General features: G+C 38.5%; 1 protein-coding gene and 1 pseudogene across 7 annotated transcripts in view; both read right to left on the bottom strand.

The window, feature by feature from the left end:
* The window catches only part of HLTF (helicase like transcription factor), a 52,077-nt gene extending 41,046 nt beyond the window's left edge, over positions 1-11,031 (bottom strand). For all 7 annotated transcript variants that reach the window (XM_034661848.1, XM_011234522.3, XM_011234523.3 and 4 more), the window contains exons 1-3: positions 10,809-11,031; positions 9,473-9,680; positions 1,455-1,621 (exon numbers count right to left, since the gene is read on the bottom strand). In XM_034661848.1, coding sequence (XP_034517739.1) covers positions 1,455-1,621; positions 9,473-9,680; positions 10,809-10,828 — 395 coding nt within the window. In that variant the 5' untranslated portion in view covers positions 10,829-11,031. The remainder of the gene's footprint in view (positions 1-1,454; positions 1,622-9,472; positions 9,681-10,808) is intronic.
* Positions 11,032-11,822: 791 nt separating this feature from the next.
* LOC109490808 lies at positions 11,823-19,739 on the bottom strand (annotated as a pseudogene).
* Positions 19,740-22,712: the final 2,973 nt, after the last annotated feature.

Genomic DNA, 22,712 nt, shown 5'->3' with positions numbered 1-22,712 from the left:
AGCCAGAAGAAACTGAAAAGATGGAATAAAGCAGGATAGCCTATAACTGAGATTATAAGATAGGTACAACAGTAAGTTTAATTGAAAGGGTAGAGCTTTCACTAACAGAACCACTGAGAGTAGCAACCCATTCTGGGAGAATGGGGAATGATTTGCCAAGAACTACATCTGACCCTTAAACAACATGGGGTTTAGGGACATTGACCCCCTCTACAGTCAAAAATCCACATACAACTTTTGACACCCTAAAAACTTAACTACCAAAAGCCTATTGTTGGCCAGAAGCCTTACCAGTAACATAGTCAATTTACACGTATTTTGTAGGTTATATGCATGACAGACTGTTCTTAAAGTAAGCTAAAGAAAACATTAACAAAATCATAAAGAAGACAGAATACATTCACAGTACAATACTGCATTTATTTTTTTAAAAATCTGCATTTAAGTGGACCTGTGCAGGTCAAACCCACGTTGTTCAAGCATCAACTATATTTTTGATCCAGGATTCACTAAAAATTTATCCTCAATATCCAAAAAATTTAATGAACTGAGAATGGAGAAAACAAAGTGAGAGGACATTACTGAGCATTTATCATCCAACCTCACCTTTTCATATTCTAAACATTCCATACTTAAATTGACATCACAGACTAAATGCCTAATAGAGAAAAGCTAGTCAAGGAGACTGGGAGTTTTAAAAAAGGAAGAGGTGGGGGCGCCTGGGTGGCACAGCGGTTAAGCGTCTCCTTCGGCTCAGGGCGTGATCCCGGCGTTATGGGTTCGAGCCCCACATCAGGCTCCTCTGCTATGAGCCTGCTTCTTCCTCTCCCACTCCCCCTGNAAAAAATTTTAAAAAAAAAAAAAAAAAAAGGAAGAGGTGGTAGAACTAGGAGAGTTTAGGCCTTGCCTAAAGCAGCAGCTGCTACTCTGCTCTAGTCAACTGATGTCCTGTGAAAATGAAGGTCAGATCTTCCTCCTTTTGTCAAGAGAAATCTTCATAAATAATTTTTACATTAGGGAAAAAATTAACCTGTATAAAATGCAGAATATCCAGGTATTTGAATATTGGAAATAAATGAAAAATTATAAAACACTATGTAGGCAAAATGAAACTCACCTACATATGATCACAGGCTACCAGTTTACAACCTCTGATTTAAACAAACACTTCCAAACTCCCAAATCTATGCACTAAAAGGTTTGGACAGATGGTGTGGACTTCCTAATATTTGAGCCAAAGTCTATTTTTTCCATGGTAATAATTTAGTAGGAAAATAAGGGAATAGTTGTTCCACGGCTGGGGTAGTAGAGGCAGATGGGAAAAGAATTAACACATTATTGAACACATACTAAAGGCACAGTGATAAAAGTTGTCAGGACAACTATATAGCCTCTTAACAAATTCAAAGATCACAACTTAATATTATTAAAACTAAACTCTAAAAGTACATTACCCTTCAATCTGTGCCAATTTGTTGTCCATGATATAGGCCAAAGCAGCTGCAAGATCTTTCTTTAAATGGCCAACCTGATTTCCATTCACATTGTTTACTTTAATTGCATTCTTATCATAAGGGTTATTGGGCTCTCGTTGTAATGCAACCATTTCATTATTATTAACCTAATAAAATAATAAACATAATATTATAAATAACGTAATAGGAGCTTTCTTCATTAAACTTTATCTGGGATTTCCATTACACTTTTTTAGTACTTACTTAGTAACAGCATATAAGAAATGTATATTTTCTTGGACTCATATTTGTATAGTAACATAAAAAATATATTTTATAATGTTTTTTACAGTATTTTTTAAACTTACATTCACTGGGAAGTTAACAAATCCTTGATATCTGAAAGATACAATCAAAACTAAATAAAAGATTCACACTAAAATTTTCAACATCCTAACTTCCAAAAACAGGTGATCTTTATTGGATGCTTATTTGCCACTGTTTAAGTACATTACATAGATTTGACTTTTCAAATCTTCACAATTCTGTTGGTAGGTACTATCACTACCTCCATTTTACTGATGAAGACACTAAAGCACAGAAAAGTTAAGTAACTTGCCCAAGGTCATAAATCTATTAAGTAGCAGAGCTAGAATTTAAATCTAGACAGGCTGGTTCCTAAGTCTGATTTCTCCAGACTCTAAAGGGGGAAAAAGATATTAATTATAAGTCAGAAAGGAACGAAATTAAGAAAATATATCCAACCTTCAACTCATGCCATTCTGATTCTACTAGATTAAAAGCTGCCTGAGGGTGACATCACTGAAAATAGAAGAGTTAAGGACTTCTGAAATTCTCTCCTCTGTAATAGCAATGAAAAAAATGGCAGAAATTGTCAGAATCAATTTTTCCAGACATTTGGAAACCAACCAAAGGATTGCAGAAACCTGGAGGGTGTTAATTCAAGAAAAACAGCTGAATATCAGTGCCCTAGTCCCATCTCCAGCTTTTAGCTGCATGACAGCCTTTAAAAATAACCTGCTAAAATCCTTGGTGCAGTCTAGTAGTCACCAAAGGGAGTGCAATGGAACAGAATCTTTCAAAGATTCATTCCCAAAGAATTGTCATTATTTGACCTGTATGACGGTTCTCCAGAAGATCCCCACTTACAAAGTGATTTCTATTTGACCTCTGAGCTCACCCAATACAAAAAACCCTTCTCCCTTCGGTGGGTGTTTGTCAGAAACAATTTTATAGGCAGCAGGAAACAGCTGGGGCAAACAATACAATAACCAAAAGGATTAAAAGGAAAGCTGGGGACTAAGATGTCCATCAGGGCTTTGAAAAGCTCCAATATATTCCTGGGAATGTAGAAGGCCATATGCAAGCAGAGGGCTGTATGCATGCCTGGGGCTGTGCATATGATAAGGAAGACCTCAGAAGACCCTAAGCTCACAACTCTGGCTAAACTTGAGGCTCTGAACAAGCAGGACATGAAGGTTAAGGCAAGGCTGTCAACTGAAGGAGTGCCCCAAATGCATACAGATTCCCTCAGTAAAGACTGGTAGATTTACTGGTTCTGGTATAATCATAAGCTGACCGTTAAGCTAACCAAGTACAGACATCAGATTTTACAGGGTTAATTCAGGAAAATCACGAAACAAGCAACAATTACCAAAATCAGCAACAACAAACAACCCTGGAGAGGGAGAAGATTCTAATTTTTACAGCTGCCACATTATTTAAAAAGTCTACTTTTCAACAATAACAACAAAAGAGACATGAAAAGAAATGAGAAGGTATGGTTTACTCATAGGAAAAAAACCTATCAATTGAGGAAGCACAGATGTTTGACCCACTAGGAAAAAAATTTAAATTTTAAGTATGTTCAAAAACCTTAAGCAAACCATGTCTAAAAAACTAAAGGAAAGCACAAAACCATGTCTTATCAAATACAAAGTCTGTTGTCAAAAAGTATAGTAAAGTAAAAAAAATTCACTACAGAGGCTTTACAGCAGATATGCGGAGGCAGAAGTATCAAGGAAGTTGAAGATAGGTCAATTAGATAGAGTCTGAGAACAGTTACAGTCTGAGGAATAGAAAGAAAAAAAAATGAAGAAACATGAACAGGCCTCAGAGATCTGTGGGACAATAGCAACCATATCTAAGATACACATCAGTATCAGAAGGGGAGGAGAAAAAGGGGTAGAAAAAATAACTTGAAGAAATAATAGCTGAAAACTCCCCCAAATTTGATGAAAAACATTAATCTACATTCAGAGACTCAACAAACTCCAAATAAACTACACTTAAAGAGACCTAAACCCAGACACATCATAATCGAGCTGTAGAAAAAAAATGTTGAAAGCAGTAAGAAGAGCAACTCCTTATTTGTAAGGGTATCCTCAGTAAGATTAACATCTGATTTCTCATTAGAAAGCACAGAGGCCAGAAGACAGTGGAATACTTTTCAAAGTGATTCAAAAACAAAAAACAAAACAAAACAAAACAAACAAAAACCCACTAAAGCCAAGAATTCTGTATCTGATAAAACTACCCTTCAAAAGTATAAGAGAAATTAAGACAGTCCAGTTAAACAAAAACTGAGAAATCACCACCAGCAGACCTGTCCTACAAGAAATATTAGAAAGTCCTACAGGCTGAAATCAAAGGACTAGACAGTAACTTGAATCTACACAAAGAAATAAGGACTACAGGTAAAGGTAAGTAGATAGGTAAATATAAAAAGTATAATTTTTTTTGATAACTTTTTTCTCCTACCTGATTTAAAGGTGCATAAAACAATTATAAATCTGTGTTGATGAGCATACACTGTATATAAAGATGTAATTTGTATGCTAACAGCACAAAAGAATGGGAAAAGAGGGAAATGGAGCTATCTACAAGCAAAATTTTTGCATGCTATTGAAATTAAGTTGGCACTAATCCAAACTAGATTCTTATGAATTAAGATAAATTGTAATTCCCCAGAGCAACAACTAAGGAAACAACTCAAAATATATAGTAAAAGAAATGAGGAAATTAAAATGGCACACTAGAAAATGTTAACGCAAAAGATGGCAGTAATGAAGGCTACATCCAAGGGCCACATATTGTATGGTTCCATTCATATGCAATGTGTAGAGTAGACACATCCACAGAAATAGAAAATAAATGAGTAGATACCAGGGACTAAGGAGAGAGGGTAATGTGGAGTGATTTCTAATGTGTACAGCGTTCTTTCTGGACTGATGAAACATTCTGGAACCAGACAGTGGGGATGGTTGCACAACCTTGTGAGTAAAAACCACTCAAATGTATGTATACTTTAAAAATGGTGAATTTTGAGACACCTGGGTCACTCATTAGTTAAGCATCTGCCTTCAACTCAGGTCATGATCCCAGCGTCCTGGGATCATGTCCTGCATCAGTCTCCTTGCTTGGAAAGGAGTTTGCTTCTCCTCCCTCTGCCTGACCCTCCCCCTGCTTGTGTGCACACGTGCTGGCTCGCTCTCTAACAAATCAATAAATAAAATCTTTAAAAAATAAAAACAGTGAATTTTATGGTTGTAAATTATCACTTTTTTAGTTGCCTGAAAAAGACAAAGGACTGCTGCTTCAAACCACCACCAACATCTGTCTACTGATTCAAGATTCACTATAGCCTGACCAATCAGATTATCAAACAGATATTCCTCTCTAGCCCTTCGGAGATAACTCATAAGGCATAGCTCTGTTCTCTCCCAGTCCTATCCTCTTTGCCAATGCCTGCAAGCATGATCTTTTTTTAAACCAAATTATGCAAATCCCAGGAAACACATAACCCCAAAAAGTAAGGCAAAAAAAACTGTTATTTTTTTAGCATTTCATCTCAAACAAGAAAATTAGATAATTATCACTTATTAAAATTAGATAATGGTCATTTACTACAGATGATAGCTAATTACTGATAAATAGTAGATAGTAATTAATGATAGAATTTAAAATAGAATACATATAGGCCAAAATGCTAGAGACTATAAAAACAAAGAAACCAAGGTCCAAGTACCAAGACAAGAAAGGACGTATTAAAAAAAAGATTAAAACAAAAAAGAGACAATCACAACTAATTATAACAATATTTTTAGAATAGGAAAGAAATAATCTATCTTATTATAAAATACTTTTATGTGTCAAGAAATAAAAAATTTATCCATAAGCTTACCAAAAACACATTTAAAAAAAAAAAAAACATTTAAAAATTAGCAATGCCTGGGGGACCTGGATGGCTCAGTGGGTTAAGCCTCCGACTCTTGACTTTGGTTCAGGTCATGATCTCAGAGAGATCCAGCACCATACAGGGCTCCAGGCTCAGCAGGGAGTCTGCTTCTGTCCCGTGCTCTCTCTGCCCCTCCCTCTGTTCAGGTGCAGATGCTTGCACGCACTTCCCTCTCTAAAACAAATAAATAGGGGCACCTGGGTGGCTAAGTCGGTTAAGCTTCTGCCCTCAGCTCAGGTCATCATCTGGGAGTCCTGGGATGGAGCCCCACATTGGGCTCCCTGCTCCATGGGGAGTCTGCTTTTCCTTCTCCCTCTGCCCTCCCCCCCCACTGGTGCTCTCTCTCTCTCAACTAAAATAAAATCTTAAAAAATAAAATAAAAAATCTTAAAAAAAAAATAGCAACGCCAACTTTATATATCAAAACTTAGGAGATACAGCTAATACAGTACTTTGAAGAATGTTTAAAAGATTAAAAGCTATTATTATCAAGATAAAAATTAAGGGTTCAGATTGAAAATCTAAAAATAAAATAAAATAAACTTAAGGAAAATAGGATAACAAATATAAAACAGAAAACAATGATGAAAAATAACCACCATAAGAAAAATTCAAGAAAGTTTGCTTGAAAAGATGAAACATAAATTTCTACCAAGGCTAACTGATAAAAACTAGACAAAAATACATAACACAAAGAATGAACACAGTTAAAATATTTTCAAGTATAAATGTTATTAAGCAAAACTCTGTAGCAATAAATTTGAAAATTTAAATAGATGCTTTTCTTTAAAAATATAAATTGCCAGGGGCGCCCCGGTGGTGCAGTCGTTAAGCGTCTGCCTTTGGCTCAGGGCGAGATCCCGGCTTTCTGGGATCGAGCCCCACATCGGGCTTCTCCACTATGAGCCTGCTTCTTCCTCTCCCACTCCCCCTGCTTATGTTCCCTCTCTCGCTGGCTGTCTCTGTCAAATAAATAAAATCTTTAAAAAAAAAATATATATATATATATAAATTGCCAAAACTGACTCAATAAGTATTTGAATTATGCTGAATTTGAATGAAGCTAGAATTAAAATACATAGTGTATGATTTAATGCATATAAAACTCTAGAACAAGCTAAACTAATTGACAGCTACAGAAATTAGATTGTAGTTATTAGGGCAGGTACAGCAGAAATGACTGCAACAAGACACAACAGAACTTTCAGGGGTGATAGAAATAATTTATATCTTGACTAGAATGGTGTTTATCATGTATTTATCTTTGTCAAAACTCTTGGAATTATATACTTAAAAATGTGTACATTTTCTCACGTAAATCACATCTCAATAAAACAAAAAAGTTGAAAATAATAAGTATACAAAGATAAATACTTCAATTTTTTATTATATTTTCAACACAGTTATCAACTCCAAAATGCCCATCAATAAGGAAATTAAAAATACGATATACATTTGTACTGACCTGAAAAGATAGTCCTAATATTTTACCAGGAGAAAAAAGGGTGATCACTATAATATACATAATAATGATCTCATTTTTTAATACGTAATATGATTTCAATTTACATGCATATATTCACAAAGTAAAGTGTGAAAAAATAAAATGAGTAAGTTATGTTCCAGGATGATAAACTACAGGGAGATTAAATGTTTTTTCTTTTAGCCATTTTAAAATAATGAATATGTATTTCTTATAAAATAAATAATACGTATTTTGAAAAATAAAAAAATTAAGTGATGATTACTTTTAATGGGCTCAACATTTTTATTAGCTTATTAGTGTCACAGAAATTATTCTAAGCTCAACAAATATTAAATGTTCTAAGATCATTAACCATAATCTCTTATTTCACAATGGCTTAAAATAATTTAAGAAAACAATCTAAGTTTAGAAAAAAACAGCACAAATCATAAATAGGCAAGCTCAAAGATAGATATGAGAACTAAAGAAGAGATGGACAGGAGATAAAAACTGACAGATTTCAGGAAAAAATTAGAAATGAAAAACTATTTCAGAATTAAAAACTAGAAAGAACACAAAGTGCACAGACCTTGTGGAAAACATGGTAAGGGAATATAAATGATGAAAAAATAAAAAGTGAAAAAGTTGATAAAAAGGATTTCAGAGAAAGTAACAGGCATATATACAGGCACAGATATATGCAGAGGAGATCTAATACACAGATGGCAGAATGGAGTCCCTGGAAAAACAGCAAGATTTAAAACTGTAATTAAAGAAAAATTTTCTGAAGTAGAAGAAAATGAAGTTACAGGGCAATCATAAGACATACCCCAATAAAACTATCAGATTTTCAAGATAAGGAAAAATACCCTTTAGTTATGGAGGCAAACATTCCCAATTAAGTTATATGGGAGAGAAATCATATTGTCATCAGAATTCTCACCAACATTTTATGCAACATCAAAATATCATGGAGAGAAAAGATGGGTCAAGGACTTTATATTTAGCCAAACCGCCCTTCAATATAAATGTCACAATTAGAGACATAGAGAAACTCAGGAAATCTTGTTCTTTCCTAGGAAATCTCCTAGACAACACATTTCAGACAATTACAAAATAATCTAAGAAGCTCCAATATAAAGAAGATATGGGGGGGGTGCCTAGTTGGGGTGGCTCAGTCAGTTAAGTGTCCAACTCTTGATTTTGGCTCAGGTCATGATCTCAGGGTGGTGAGATCCAGCCCCTTGTGGGACTCCACACTTCATCCTGCTTAAGATTCTCTCTCTTCCTCGCCTTCTGCCCTTCCCCCCTCATGCTCTGGCTTGCTCTCTCTCAAAAAAAAGAACTATAAAAAGACATTTTTAAACAATCAAGAAAACTGATTATGGATTTAGTTATTAGCTGTAGTAAGTAATTACTAATTTTGTTAAGTGTGAAAATGACAAAGTCTGAATTTTTTGAGAGACATACTGAATTATATGGATGTAAACTGACACAGAAGAGATTTTTCGTCCTAAAGAACAAAAGAAAAAGTGATGAAAGAAATGTGAGAAAAACTTGTTAACCGCTGAATCATGGGTATATGGAAGTGTTATATTACTCTACTTTTATGCATCCTTAAAATATTTCATAATAAAGAATAAAACTAGTGACACATCATCCAAATAACACAGAAACATACTACATAACCATAACAAAGACAACTTCTCTCCAGATATAGTCATATACTATCTCTGTCTCTGCCACATACACACAATGCAAATAGAGATACAGAAAGACAGATGTAGGAAGAAAAACTGGGAGACAGGTAGTCTTACTACAAAAAGGGGGGGGGAAGGACCTAAAAATACACAATTCCTTTATTTAGTAGAAATTAATCTTCCTAAATTAAAAATACTGAAGTACAGAAATGTGCTAAGGGACAGAAGAGAAGAAAGCAAAAAACTGACTTGGATGTTATTCCACAAATGTACCCCTAGTATTTGCTTTTTGGAACAATCATCTAACCCTCCTAAGCTTCAGTTCTTCAGTTATAAAAAGGGGATAATAGACATTCTATCTACCTTAGAGTCATTATAGCCATCAAATGAAACCATATAGGAAAAAGCGCTTTGTATATTACAAGCTGTATATAAATGCAAAAGAAAATTAGTCATTAACTGTTATCTTTTACCCAGATACACTCTAATTATTTAAAGTAAAGTAAGTATTAATTGTACATATCACATTCAAATTCTTATCTTCTGGGCTAATAAAATAAATATATTTCAACTTAATATCTAATGTTATACTCACTACTCCTGTGTAATAGCGTAGTCCAACTACATGACCTCTCAAAGTTCCAAATAAAACTGAATCTAGCTCTTCATCACTAGTTAGGAAGTCGTCTGGAGGTATAATATCTTGGAATTCAAAACGAGGAAAGAAAGTTGGATATGAGAGGCGTGGAAAATTTCCATGGGCTCCATATTGCACAGTCTGCAAGTACTTCCAAACAGGATCTCTATTAAAAAAGAGAAAGCACAGGAAAATGATACAATATTTAACCAAAGGCCATATAATATTTACAGGCCGACTGTTTTCTCATTTTATTTCAACCTGTTAAATCTTTAGTGGGAACTGCTGTATAAAGATTGACAGAACGTTACTATGGGTAAACCAGGAATTGGAGTGAGTGGGGGAAGGTTTCCAGGAGCCCTACCTGTTCAATAATGCCTCTTCTACGCACCGAGTACTCAAAATAAAAACTCCAACAAGGGTTCACAAATCTTTCTCCTAGTGATGATGATCTATTTAAACTGAAATGTATACGATGTCTATAACTAATTACACACCGAATTTCAATAAAATTGAACTAGAAACTTGCAAATACAGAACTATTATTATATGTGAAGCCATTCATACGGTTACAGATAATACTTCCAGCATCCACTACTTTAATTCTCTCCAAACAGAACCCTTATTCAGGCATCCGAATCATGGCCATCATGGGAAGCTGACCTCAAGCCTCCCATTCCCGTTGGTTTAACGGTACCCTCAATCCTTTCATGGATAACTGTTCCAGGAACAGGCATGTACACCAAATTGGAAAATGAAAAATAAAGGGAAGCTTCCTCAAAGTTTCTACTCTCCTAAGAACAGATTGGAAGCTATTTCCCCGCGTCTTCCTTGTACGCCGCGCATACCTCTTTGGCTCCACTGCAAATACATATTTCCATGTCTGTGCATGCACCTAAACTGTGAGCTACTTGGGGACAAGGGATGTCGTAATTGGCCCTTTATTCCGAGCACACCGCCGAGCGCACAGTGAGCGCCTAACGGGTGTTCGCTGAATAAAGCTCAGATCAGGATCCCAGCTAAAGAGTGGAGCTTTGAACCCCAGGCCCCCCACAGCCCCTGAGAGAGATTTCCCCAAGGCCCTGGCATGAGGCTTGCCTGAGGAGCCTCCCCTCGCCAGCCAAGGCTATGCATTTATTATTTCTCCCGCGGTGATATTAGCCACCAGCAGGACGAATACAACCTGCACCGGGAACGCGAGGAGAACTCGAAGGGAATGCGGAGAAGGTCAGGTTCATTTGGGGACGCCGACAGACCGTTACCCCCTGCGCCCCACCCCCTACGCCCCCTTCACCTCTTGAACATCCAGGACATGGCGCTGAGCGGGTAACGAACGGAACGCTTGGGCGCCCCAGACAGCTCTCGAGCCGCCTCAATACGCCTCCCTCCAGGCCCCACAGCCGAGAAACACAGGATGGGTTCCGAGCGCCGGAGGAAAAGCACCCTACTAGAAGAGAGACGCCGCGAACCTAGTCAGACGTCGACGCCGTCGCCTTCTAGCTACAATCTGAGAGACCAGTGACGCTTTGTGACTGACACTGGCAAAGTCCAATCGCGAGGAGGGGGCCTACGGAAACGACCCAATCAGAGCATGGAAGGGAGGGCAACTCCGCCCCACGCAGGGATTCAAAGACTGTAGGGGGTCCAGGCTGCAGGGGCGGTTCCATCCGGGTTCTTCCCCGCCCCCGAGGCGAGCGCGCGGGAAAGCCACGCGGCCCTAAGAGTTCGAGCGGTGTGCAGGCGGTGTTTGCGTTTTCGGTTTGATTCCCAGCCTCAAACACAGGGAGACGACTCTCCTTCCCACTGTTTGCCCCAGGCCGTAAGTCTCAGCCCCATTTATCAGGCCCTACCTCATCCTTACCTCATCTGATGCGACACCTGTAACTGGATCTTCCACTGAATAAGCTCCGTGATTTTACGAGCCCTGGAGCTACCAACGAGTTACTTTCTTTAATTTCCTGGGGTGAACCTCGGGTGATTGCCCTCGAACTATTTATTTTATTTATTTATTTTTAAAGATTTTATTTATTTATGCGACAGAGATAGAGACAGCCAGCGAGAGAGGGAGCACAAGCAGGGGGAGTGGGAGAGGAAGAAGCAGGCTCATAGCGGAGGAGCCTGATATGGGGCTCGATCCCATAATGCCGGGATCACGCCCTGAGCCGAAGGCAGACGCTTAACCGCTGTGCCACCCAGGCGCCCCTCGAACTATTCATTTTAATCGTCACTAGCGAATCTGTGAGACACAACGAATTCGGAAGACTTTAATTGGAATTTAGATTTACAGAGCCCCCCCCCATATTCTTTTTTAAGGAAAAATTTCTAGCAGCTGGTGATTGCTGGAAGTGGTGAGCAGGACCAGCTTCACCTGAAGCACGAGGCTGCCCATGTGGGTAGGTGGGAAGAAGCTTGTTTTCTTTGGGGAACCGTAGGAGAAACAGAGCTCCACAGTTGATTTTTGAGTCTGAGGAGAATCAGAGAACTGTACTTTGGGTGGGTTGGCCTGTAGGCTGGCTGCAACCAAGGAGCTGGCGAGGCTGAGCTCTGCACCTTGGGAACCCAGAAGAAGCTTATTCAGCTGACCTTTTAACTAGTACTGCAGCAGCACCAGAGTAAGAATCTGTTGGTGGTTTTGAACCGCACTTAGGGCTCCGTGTAACTGTCAAAGGAGAATTGCAGGATCAAAGAGGAAATGTATTTGTGAACATGGTCAATATTGATGCTTGCCCTTCATAGAGTGGTCCATTTTACACTTACTTCAGCAGAGTATGAAGACTAGTCAATAAGACAGTTTTTCAAGAGGCATTTGTTCATTTTCTTAAGCTATCATCTGTAAGCATGAACCAGCAATGGAAAGAGAAATCGAATTTGCAGCAATTTATTACTTCATTTCACTAAACAGAAGGAAGATGATGAGGAAGATGAAAACATTTTAATTATTTTAATTTACTTTCTTCTGGAAGTATTAGACAAATGGCGATATAGTTTAATTTTTGGTGTGCTGGAGTCTAAATAAGTTCTTGGAAAATATGCCAGAAAATGCTCAGACTGAAAATGTTGTATGTGTAAAATAAAGAAGCCATGATTATTAGACTGAAAGATAAAATTGCAAATATGAAAATACAGGTAAACCTGACTCCTTAAGATCTGTCCCATTGTTAAAGAATGCAGATTAAGGTAAAAAATTGCTATTAAAAGTCAACCTTTTTGTCCACTTTGTCACTATTTTACATCTCAGATCTAGCAGTTGAACTTGAACACTCTTTAGTCATGGCACAAAGAGGATGGTGAAGAAGATAAGAGCCAGATTCCATAGAAATTTATGGTCTAGGATAGAGTTTGTATTTTATTTTAAATGCAGTAGACCCTCATTAATTGTTCTAAGCAAGATAATAACAATGTGAGTTAGGCTTTTAAAAATTCATTCTGGCCCCTCTGGAGATCATAGGGAAAAAAGAGAAGTAGACTACTTAGTTGATAATTAGGAAACAATTATGTCCTGCTAAGAGATGATGGTGGCTTGGAATGGGGGGATGATGAAGCTAAGAGAACCAACAGGGTGTGCTGATGGATTTGGGTGTGGATGCTGAGGGAGGGGAAGGAATAAAAAATTCCTCCAGCCACTTACCTCCCAGTCACAAACACCCTTTCTGATCATCCCCCCCTTTATGCACATTAATCATGTCACTCCCCTGTTTGATGCTGAGCTTGAAATCAAAGAATGGCAGGTGTGGCTCTTTATAATCTGTCCCCTACCTCCCACTCATATCACTTCCCAACCCAGCCTGCCTATAATGATTGCCTTCACTACTCTAAAAATTATGAATATTTTCATATAGAGCCACAAGGCCATTCTCACACCCAACAAAATTAATAATAAATCAATCTTCTAATAACTTGTAATAATATAATCAAATTTTCACAATTGTCTATAAAAATGGTTTTTTATAGTTTGTTAACAAAATAGAATTTTGAAGCCCTTGGCAAAGAAAATAACTTTAAGAATCTGAATTTCCAAAAGTCTGGCTGTAATACAAAAACTTCCAAGTTTATGTCATAACTAATAGGTTCTGAAAGAATGTATGATGTTCTGTGTTTGCTTGTTTGCTTGCTTTATTCGCCCATAAAGAGGTAGAGACAAAGTTCAACAGAAGAGGAGAATTTTCAGGAATTTTCAGGGTAAATCTCTTAAGTGGATCTCAGGGAAAGGGCCTGAATGCCATCACCCTAGACCAAGCACCAAAGAGGGAGGGATAATAGCTCGGTAATTCCTGGGGATCCCATTAAAAAAGAAAGCTGTGCTTCATTTTCCAGAGTGTGGCCTCAAGGTTCTGCAGATCTTAAGAGTTTTAAGAGATCAGAAATGTGCCAGAGTAATAAAGGAGTAAAAGCTAATAAGCTGGCTCCGTTAAGGAGCTCAAGGGCCGCCATTCAAAATTTTATCATAGTTCCCAGTGAGTGAGCCTCCAGCGCTGTAAAGGCTCAGTAGTCAGTACCTGCTGAAGGTGAATGGAGCCCAAACATAACCTACAGGGTAAGAGAAAAGGAGACTGAATCTGAAACCTGTATTTAAATGACTTTAAATCTTAAAATGACGGAGCTACCTGGAAGTGACTAAATTAAGTTACCTCCCATTAGGCCAACTGAAGGTCTAAGATAAATTAAGTTCAATAAAAAAATACAAAGTTTTCTCTTTGCAAATGGAGTCAGTGATCAAAATTAATACATAGTACACATCCATATACACACACCTTTCTGTGAATTTACACCTGCGTATTTATAGCAGATACCTCTAGCTGGTTGAATTAGGAGATTTTCATTTTCTTCTTTTTACTTACATGCATGTAAGATGTTCTCTGTATTGAACATGTATTGCTTTTCTGCCACAAGAAGATAATAAAGAATACAAACTAAATTGTAGTAAAGAAATTATGAAGTTTTTAAACTTTGTTTTTAATTAATGTTAGACTTACAGAAAAATTGCAAAACTACAAAAATTTCCCTCATATCTCTTACCCATTTATTTTAACATAGATACAGTACAATTATCAAAATAAAAAAATTAACATTGATACAATATTATTTCTGAACTTTTTTTTTTAATAAGAAGGCAGAGGAAATGATAGAAGATAAAATCTTTTGTAACTTAGTTATTTACAACAGATTTTTCTCAGGCTTAATCAGGACCCCAACAGATTCTGGGGCAGATTCCTGGGTACAACAGCTGGTAGAGCAGAAGAAGTAATATAAAATGCATGCCAAGGAAAAGTCTTAATAATATAATGAATATCAAGTGCCTGCCTTTAAATAATAAATGCTTATTGTCAATACTATTATTGTAATAGAATTATCTAATGAGTCCTGTTGCACTTAACAAGAAATATAGTTGATTGAAGGTTATTTCCTTGTGCTCAACAGCTGGGTAATTCCTAAATACCAGAATAACACTGTTTCCAGAAGCCAGTCATTTTCCCGGGTGTGTGTCCTTGATCTCACTGAATTGTTTCATCAAGAACCAGGAGACATTCTGATGCCAACTCCCATTCTGAGAAATCTGTGGTGTTCCAGATTACAGAGGACTTTCCCAGGAGATAGTAGTTTCCTCCTCCTTTAGGCCTTGACCCTCTTAAGTTCTCCTACTCGGCAGAAGACCAGAATTGCTGAAGAATCAGGCCTGCCTGGGATCTGTCCCTTCTTTTGTGTCCTGCACAGGATGCTTTTCCTAACTTCAAAAAAGCACAACTCTGAGCCATGGAATTATTTAGGGTTCTCGTCATGGTCATGGTGAAAGTTCTTATTTTAAGGATTGGTGAATGTTTTTCTGCCTTCTTTATTGCTAGAAAATTAAAAAACCAAAACTTCAACTCTAAATACACTTTGGACATTATCAAAAACACTTTTTAAATGTGAGAAACTTTATTGTATTAGCAAATCAGTTTAAATCATCAGTCATCATCACAGTTCACCAAACCATTGTATCCTACAACCATAGGATTATGGTTTGCTAGCCCAGAATTAAAGTTTAACTTGCCATTTCCAGAAGTCCTTTAGAAAGTTAAAAAAACTGCAAAATGTCAAACACATTTCTCAAATTTGAAGAAAAAGTGTATTTGCATAGATTTTTAGAGGAATTTAATCTCCTGACCTAATAGAATTAGAAATTCCAAGAGACTCAGGCTCATAAATATGAAATTTTAGGGTCAAAGTATATCAATATCCTGCTTGAATTGCTAATTTTGTAATATTTACAAATAAAATTTCCATTTCTCAAATATTTTTAGATAAGGTGTTGGGGTCAAAAAGAAATGAAGTCAGATGTACCCCCAGGGGAACATTAAAGCACTGATGACCTAGATTAACATACTAAAGTCAACACAGATGGCTTTAAATAGTCAGAAAATTGAGCTTATCAGTAAACAATAGTCTACATTATCAATTTGTGAAAAAGATAATTAAAAGGACAAGACATTTTTACCCATAAAATTAATACAGATTTTTTAAAAGGATCAGAAACAAAACTAGCCTGGTGTTCTAAGATATGCTTTTTCAAGATATTTCTGCGAAGAGATAAATCACTATAACCTTGTTTAAAATTACTATTTAAAAGAAAATTTGACTTTAGGAAAGAAGTGGCAATAATATAGATTTAAAATTTTTTTTTGACTGCTGTAAATTGTTTATTAAGTAAGAGTTTTACAAACATTACTTATATTAGCAGTACTAGTGGAGCTGGAGAGTACTGCCTCTTCTCCAAGTTGCTTGGCGTGGAACTTGTGACCCTTTCCAAGGCCCCGCCTCTGGGGCCTGCAGATTTCAGGTCTCAAACCTCCCTGGGCTTGAGGAATGGTTTGGTATCTACTGGATGTCACCATTTCTTCTGATCCTTATGTAAGGGATCAAGGAGGATAACCTCAAAGACTTTGTATGTGGAATCTTCACCAACCAATAAGAATTCAGGGCTTTCAGAGCCAGACAGTGGTGTCCAGCTCCCTCCTAGACAACAGATGGAAGGCTTCGGGCAACCTTTAGCTGTTAAACACCATGATGGACAGGCTTGCCATAGGTAGCACCCTTAGGAACTGGGCATTTGCAATCACCATGGTGCACATGAATCTGATGTAGGACATAACCTTGCTTGGTCTTGTATCCCAGTCTGTGCACTTTACCAGGCTACGTTAGGCGGGGTACCCTGGTAAGTGCAGAGAGTTGGCAGTACTGCCAGCATGCACTCTGAGAATAAAGCCCATTACATCTGACTGCTTCTTCCTCCACAGCCCAGGGATGTACCTGTAAGCACCCACCTTCGCGGACCTTTGAGCTAAATTGCTGCCAGCAGATTGAAAGGAAAGAGCTTTTCTCCCACTATCCCTTTTGGGCTCTTCTTAAAATGTTTTTGTACTAAGTACTAAATAGGATATAGTTCTCAATCTTTTCCCAAGAATCCCTTTGTTATTGAAAGATCACTTAGAACTTTATTCAGGTTTTTAATCAAGAGTTTTTAATGAGCTTTTAACAAACTTGAAATTATGTATTTTGAGTAAATATAATTTTTTTAAAAAATTTTAAACCTATACAATTTTGAGGAGATATGTTTACTCTTTTTTTTATGCCAAAAATAGGTGGATAAATATTATCATCTTTGCCAGGGGGTCCTGGCCTCGAGCTGGGAATTACAGAGGTCTATGTGCTAGACACTTGTATATACACGGGCAAAATGAATAGTACATAATTATTAGAAATAAAAGACAGCTGGGGGGGTGCCTGGGTGGCTCAGTCTGTTAAGCATCCAACTCTATCTCAGCTCAGGTCTTGATCTCAGGGTTATAAGTTCAAGCCCTGCATGGGGCTCCACACTGGGAGTGCAGCCTACTTAAAAAAAAGAATAAAAGATAATTAATATATGGTCTCTAAATACACAAAAGAAAATACTACATGTCTTGCATGGTTTTATAAAGCATCAAGGTAAACAAAATGAGATACAAATCACTAAACTGCAAGGGAAATTAACAAAGCAGAGTAATGGAGATAAAAATACTGTGCTCTGGTAACTAGGAAAGGGTGTTCAGAGGCTTCATGAACTAGGAAGCAGCTAAGCTGGAAGAAAATGACAATTTCATTTTTTTAAAAGATTTATTTAATGAGCTAGAGAGTGCACGCACAAGAGTAGGGGGCAGAGGGAGAGGGAAAGAGAATCCTCAAGCCAACTCCCCACTGAGGACCTGAGCCGGACACTTAACCAGCTGAGCCACCCACGCGCCCTGGGGAATGATAAATTCAATGGCTATGTTGCAAATGAGTCTTTAAAGCTGGAGGAAAGAAAACCCCACAAAGTCAGAGAAGCAGCCCATTTAAAATACGAGGAAGTGCTTATTGTGGGTAAAAGAATGTCTAAGAGACTGTATAAAACAGAGAAATGAAAATCTCATCCAACTAAATCCCAAAAGAATGCAGTTCTGTATTTTTCAATATCAATTTAATATAGAATTTGAGGTGGACTACAAAAATTACAAGAGACTAAATATTTTCCCAAACACTAAGACTTGGCATGCTTTTCGTTGATGTTAATTAGCCAAGTGATTGTCCTGCTGTCCACCACCTACCCCAGGAGTCCCTTGCAGTCAATACAACACTTAGCAAGAATCTTCCTGAATGGACATTGTCTCTGCCCAAAACAAACTATAGATCTTTCTCAACTTATGGGGTTATGTCCTGATAAACCCATCCAATGTTGAAAGTATCTTGAGTTGAAAATGCATAACACACTTACCACAGAACATCATCACTTAGCCTCGCCTACCTTAAACATGCTCAGATGATTTGTTAGCCCACAGTGGGGCTGCATCATCTAACACAAAGCTTATTTTATACTAATGTGTCAATTACCTCATATAATATATTGAATACTGTACTGAAAGTGAAAAACAAAATGGCTGTAAATCAATATCAGTTGATTACACTTGTGATCTCATGGCTGATTGTGAACTGTGGCTCACTCACTGCCACTCACTACTGCTGCCCAGTATCAGAAGAGATTGTCATACTGCTTATCAGCAGCCCAGAAAAAGATCTAAATTCAAAATTTCAAGTGCAGTTTCTACTGAATTATAGTATACTGCTTTTGCACTGCAGTAAAGAGAAAAAATTGTTAAGTCAAACTATTGTAAGTCAGGGATTGTCTGTAAAACTAAAACAGTACAAAACAAACACAAACCCAAAACAAAAGTAAGAGACCATTACAGGTCCCTTTAACCCCTAATAATTGACCTGTGCCCCAAAAGATTTCCTCTCTTACCCCCTCCACATTAAACAACAGGCAAACACTGAAAGTCCACATCAACCTAAAAATCTTAATGTACTACTACTGTAAAACCAGCTGTTGTTCTCCTTCCCCTCCTCCTTCTACCTATTTACAAAATATTCTCATTCAGAGAGCTAGGGAATCATTACAAATATTATTGCTTTAGGTTTCTATCCTTTGGGTAGTTCAAAGACCCAAAACAAACACAATAAAATTACATATTTTCCTTCATTACTGAGGATTAATTATCCCAAAGACCTACAATCTAAATGCTCATTTCTTTTTTTTTTTTTAAAGATTTTTTATTTGTTTATTTGACAGAGACAGCCAGCGAGAGAGGGAACACAAGCAGGGGGAGTGGAAGGAGGAAGAAGCAGGCTCATAGCAGAGGAGCCTGATGTGGGGCTCGATCCCAGAACGCTGGGATCAGGCCCTGAGCTGAAGGCAGACGCCTAACGATTGCGCCACCCAGGCGCCCCTAAATGCTAATTTCTTGATTCCAAGACTAGTGTAATGTGCTCCCTCACACCATACAACTTCAGGGAACAACTGAAAATACACACAAAGACATTAAAAGCCACACAAAAATCAATAGTAAAAAAAAAAAAAGCGCAACATAATCTATACGTGGCATCACACTAACAGGCTGAACTTAGCTAAAGACACAAAAATTTACTTGTTTTACTAAAACTATAGGCATCTTAGGAAGTACTTGAGAAATTAACAGTTTATGAAAATAGGGTAAAAATTTTGAGTGGGATCAGAAAACTAAAATCACTTTATACTCTACCAGAAGCCTTGGCCCTGAACGTACTCTTTGCTGGGCTCCTGCCTTAAGGTCAGTCCTTCACGTTTCAGCTCCAACTTTAGTCGCTCTGGGAAACCTTTCTCACCTACTCGCTTCTCAACACAGCAATTAAAATACATGCCCTTCTACTCATGCTATTTTGTCAGTCGGCTTGATAGCTCTTTCCAGATTGTGAGCTCTGGAATGAATAAACTCTATCCTGTAGGAAGGTCAGACAGAACCTCGATTAAGCAGCAGGGTACGAACAGCGGCCGCGCCCACGCTCCTTCAAGTAGCTCCAATCCAAACCCCAGGGAACACCCGGCACGTGCCTACTTCGCGCGAGAGCAAGCATCAAGCTCCAGAGCGCGATGCGCGTGCGGAGTTGGGCATGCGTAGTTGGAGACCAAAAACTACTAATCCCAGAATCCTGTGGAAATGCATCCTCCTTATCCAGGACTCTGTTTCCCAGAAAGCACTGCAGGGTTTCAGTCAGTGTCTGGAAGCTTTTCTTTTTTTCAGAATGCAAAGGGCAGGTTTAACTGGTTTGTTTCCTTATGCCCGAGCCGACGCAGTCCCTAGCTTTCCCGGGATGGAATCAGCGAAACCTCTTTTACACTTGTTACAGTTTGTTAGACCATGGTGTCACTAGAAGTTCCAAGAAATCGAGATTTTGGAAGGAGTGGAAGGGGGCGGGGAGACAGCTGCGCCCGACCTCACTTTGTGCCAAGCAACGGCAGATCGCTTGGGACCCCTAGGTCTTCTCCAACTCACACTGGCCGGGATGCTGTCTTGGTCCCCAGAAGCCCCGTGTCCTGGGAGTCACACTGTGGTGGCCACCAGGTGTTTGCTGCAGAAGTCTTGGTAAGGGCAGGGGGAGCCGCTGGCCGTTCTGTCTCAGTCTCAGCCTCCAGGGAAACTACCTAAATGGGACCCAGACCTCCCTTCTCTCCTGTTCCTGATCTCCAGTTCCACTCCATTTCTGCTTCAGAGACTCAGCTCTGGCAGTTACGTGAAAGGATCCACCCCCACCCCTCTCCCTACCCCCAGTCCCTAAATCTTCAGCCTCTACCCCCCAACACTGATTTCCTACTTTCTTTCAGACCCTACAGTCCCATACTTTTTGCTAGTATTGTGGCATCATTTATTGTTACCTCATATTGAACACGTACATCTCTCGTGCTCCTTTAGGCTGAGGCTCTAGGTTAGCCAGGGACTTTCAAATTGTGCCGGCGGGAACAGTTCTGTACTTAGGCTTCAGTTTCCCCACTTGATATGAAGCCCCTTGGATTCAGTACAGAGAGAAGAGATGTATGAAGATGAATCATCTCCTACTGATGATGGCAATACCTTACATTAGGCCTTATTCTCATTTGTAAAATGGAGACAGTTATTATCCTTAACCAGAAGGCCCAGTCACTTTCCTAGCCAGCAGTGCAACATTTGCCCTCTACCCCACAGAAGAAACAAAACCGTAGGCTATAGAAGAAAGAGATCATTAATCCTCTGGTGGTGCTCACACTGGGAAGTTGTGAAGATGAGGCCCCCCTGGGGAGGATGCCTTTGAGAGGAAGGGGAAGTTGGAGGACCAATTACATTTCAGTTCCACAGCTATCCATGATTTTTGTGTGCTCTTGGTTAGCTTGCTCCATAGACCTAAATTTCCCTTTTTAGATATATGTGTATGTGGTAGAGGGGCACAAAGGTGGGGGATAGTCCTCATTGACGCCTTTTCCCTGTGTTTAAAGCATTCTTATCCCAAGTAGATTATTTTAGGTTCTAATCACACCACCAGGGGGCATTATTGACCGTCTGAAGAGCAGTTTCGTTTACAAGTTGAACAGCCTTGTTACTGTTGTCATAGTTTTTACACACATTACTTACAAAAATGAAATAAGGTCCCAGATAAAGGCATTGATTTATTTATCACCCCAAACTCAGATGGAAAACCGGTCTTTTAGGCCAGAGGTTCCCAATTTTGTTTCAAATTGGAATCTTTAAAATGTACTGATTCCTGGGGCATCTAGGTGGCTCAGTTATGGTTAAGCATCTGCCTTTGGCTCAGGTCATGATCCCAGGGTTCTTGGATCAAACCCCATGTCGGCTCCTTGCTCAACAGGGAGCCTGCTACTCCCTTGCCTCCCCGCTGTGCTTTCACTATCTTTGTCCCTCTGTCTCAGTAAATAAAATCTTTAAAAAAAAAAAAAAGATACTGATTCCTGACCCCTGTCTCTAAACATTCTAAATTAACTGATAAGGGGCACTATGTGGGCATCAGTACTTTTAAAAGCTCTCCAGTGATTCTAATGTGCAGTAAAATTTGGGAACTGCAGCTTTAAGTCCTCTGCCCAGTTTTAAGAAGGGAGTGTGAACCTGATCTAAACTTTATATATTATCAACTTCAGAGGAGAAAAGCAGGAGTCCTCAGGAAAGCAATTCTGGGAATGCACTTGATGCAGCTTCAACTTGACACAATGCCAGCCTCTCTGTGCTATTTAGTATTCCTAAGAACAAGAGCCTTACTGGAGTGACCCAGGGAATTAAGTTGAAAATTGATAATAATAGCAGCTTTCACTTACTAAGCTTTTATAATGTGCCAAGCATGTCTTACCCTTAACAGATTTTAGCTCATTTAATCTTGAGAATTAAAGGCTAGGAGCTATCATTACTTCCATTTTACACATGAGGAAACTGAGTCACAGAATGGTTAAATAATTTGCCCAGGATCACACAATACAGCTAGTAAATTGCAAAGCCAGGTTCAAATCCAGGTAGTCTGTCTGCAAGAGCACAAACTCTTAATCACCATGCTATTCTACTTCCTAATCTAGAAATAGTGAATTTATTTTCCTTTTCTCCTCACTTTCCTCCCACTATGTTCCCTCCATTAGTGTTCACATCCATTTTCATCCCTCCTTCATTCTCCACTCTCATCTCCAAGGCCCACATTTCTGGCCATTGTTCATTTTCAAATTACTCAAGTTTCTAGCCCTACATAACACTGTGTACTCTGGGGAGATAAAAGGATATAAAATTTTCTCACTATGTGGCAGGCCCTTCACTAAAAACTTTATGTGTATTACCTCATATGAGGCTTACAATAACAGTGTTGA

Source organism: Ailuropoda melanoleuca, chromosome 6 (assembly GCF_002007445.2).
Source record: "Ailuropoda melanoleuca isolate Jingjing chromosome 6, ASM200744v2, whole genome shotgun sequence".
Lineage (NCBI taxonomy): Eukaryota > Metazoa > Chordata > Mammalia > Carnivora > Ursidae > Ailuropoda > Ailuropoda melanoleuca.
This window is presented reverse-complemented; position numbering and strand designations above follow the sequence as displayed.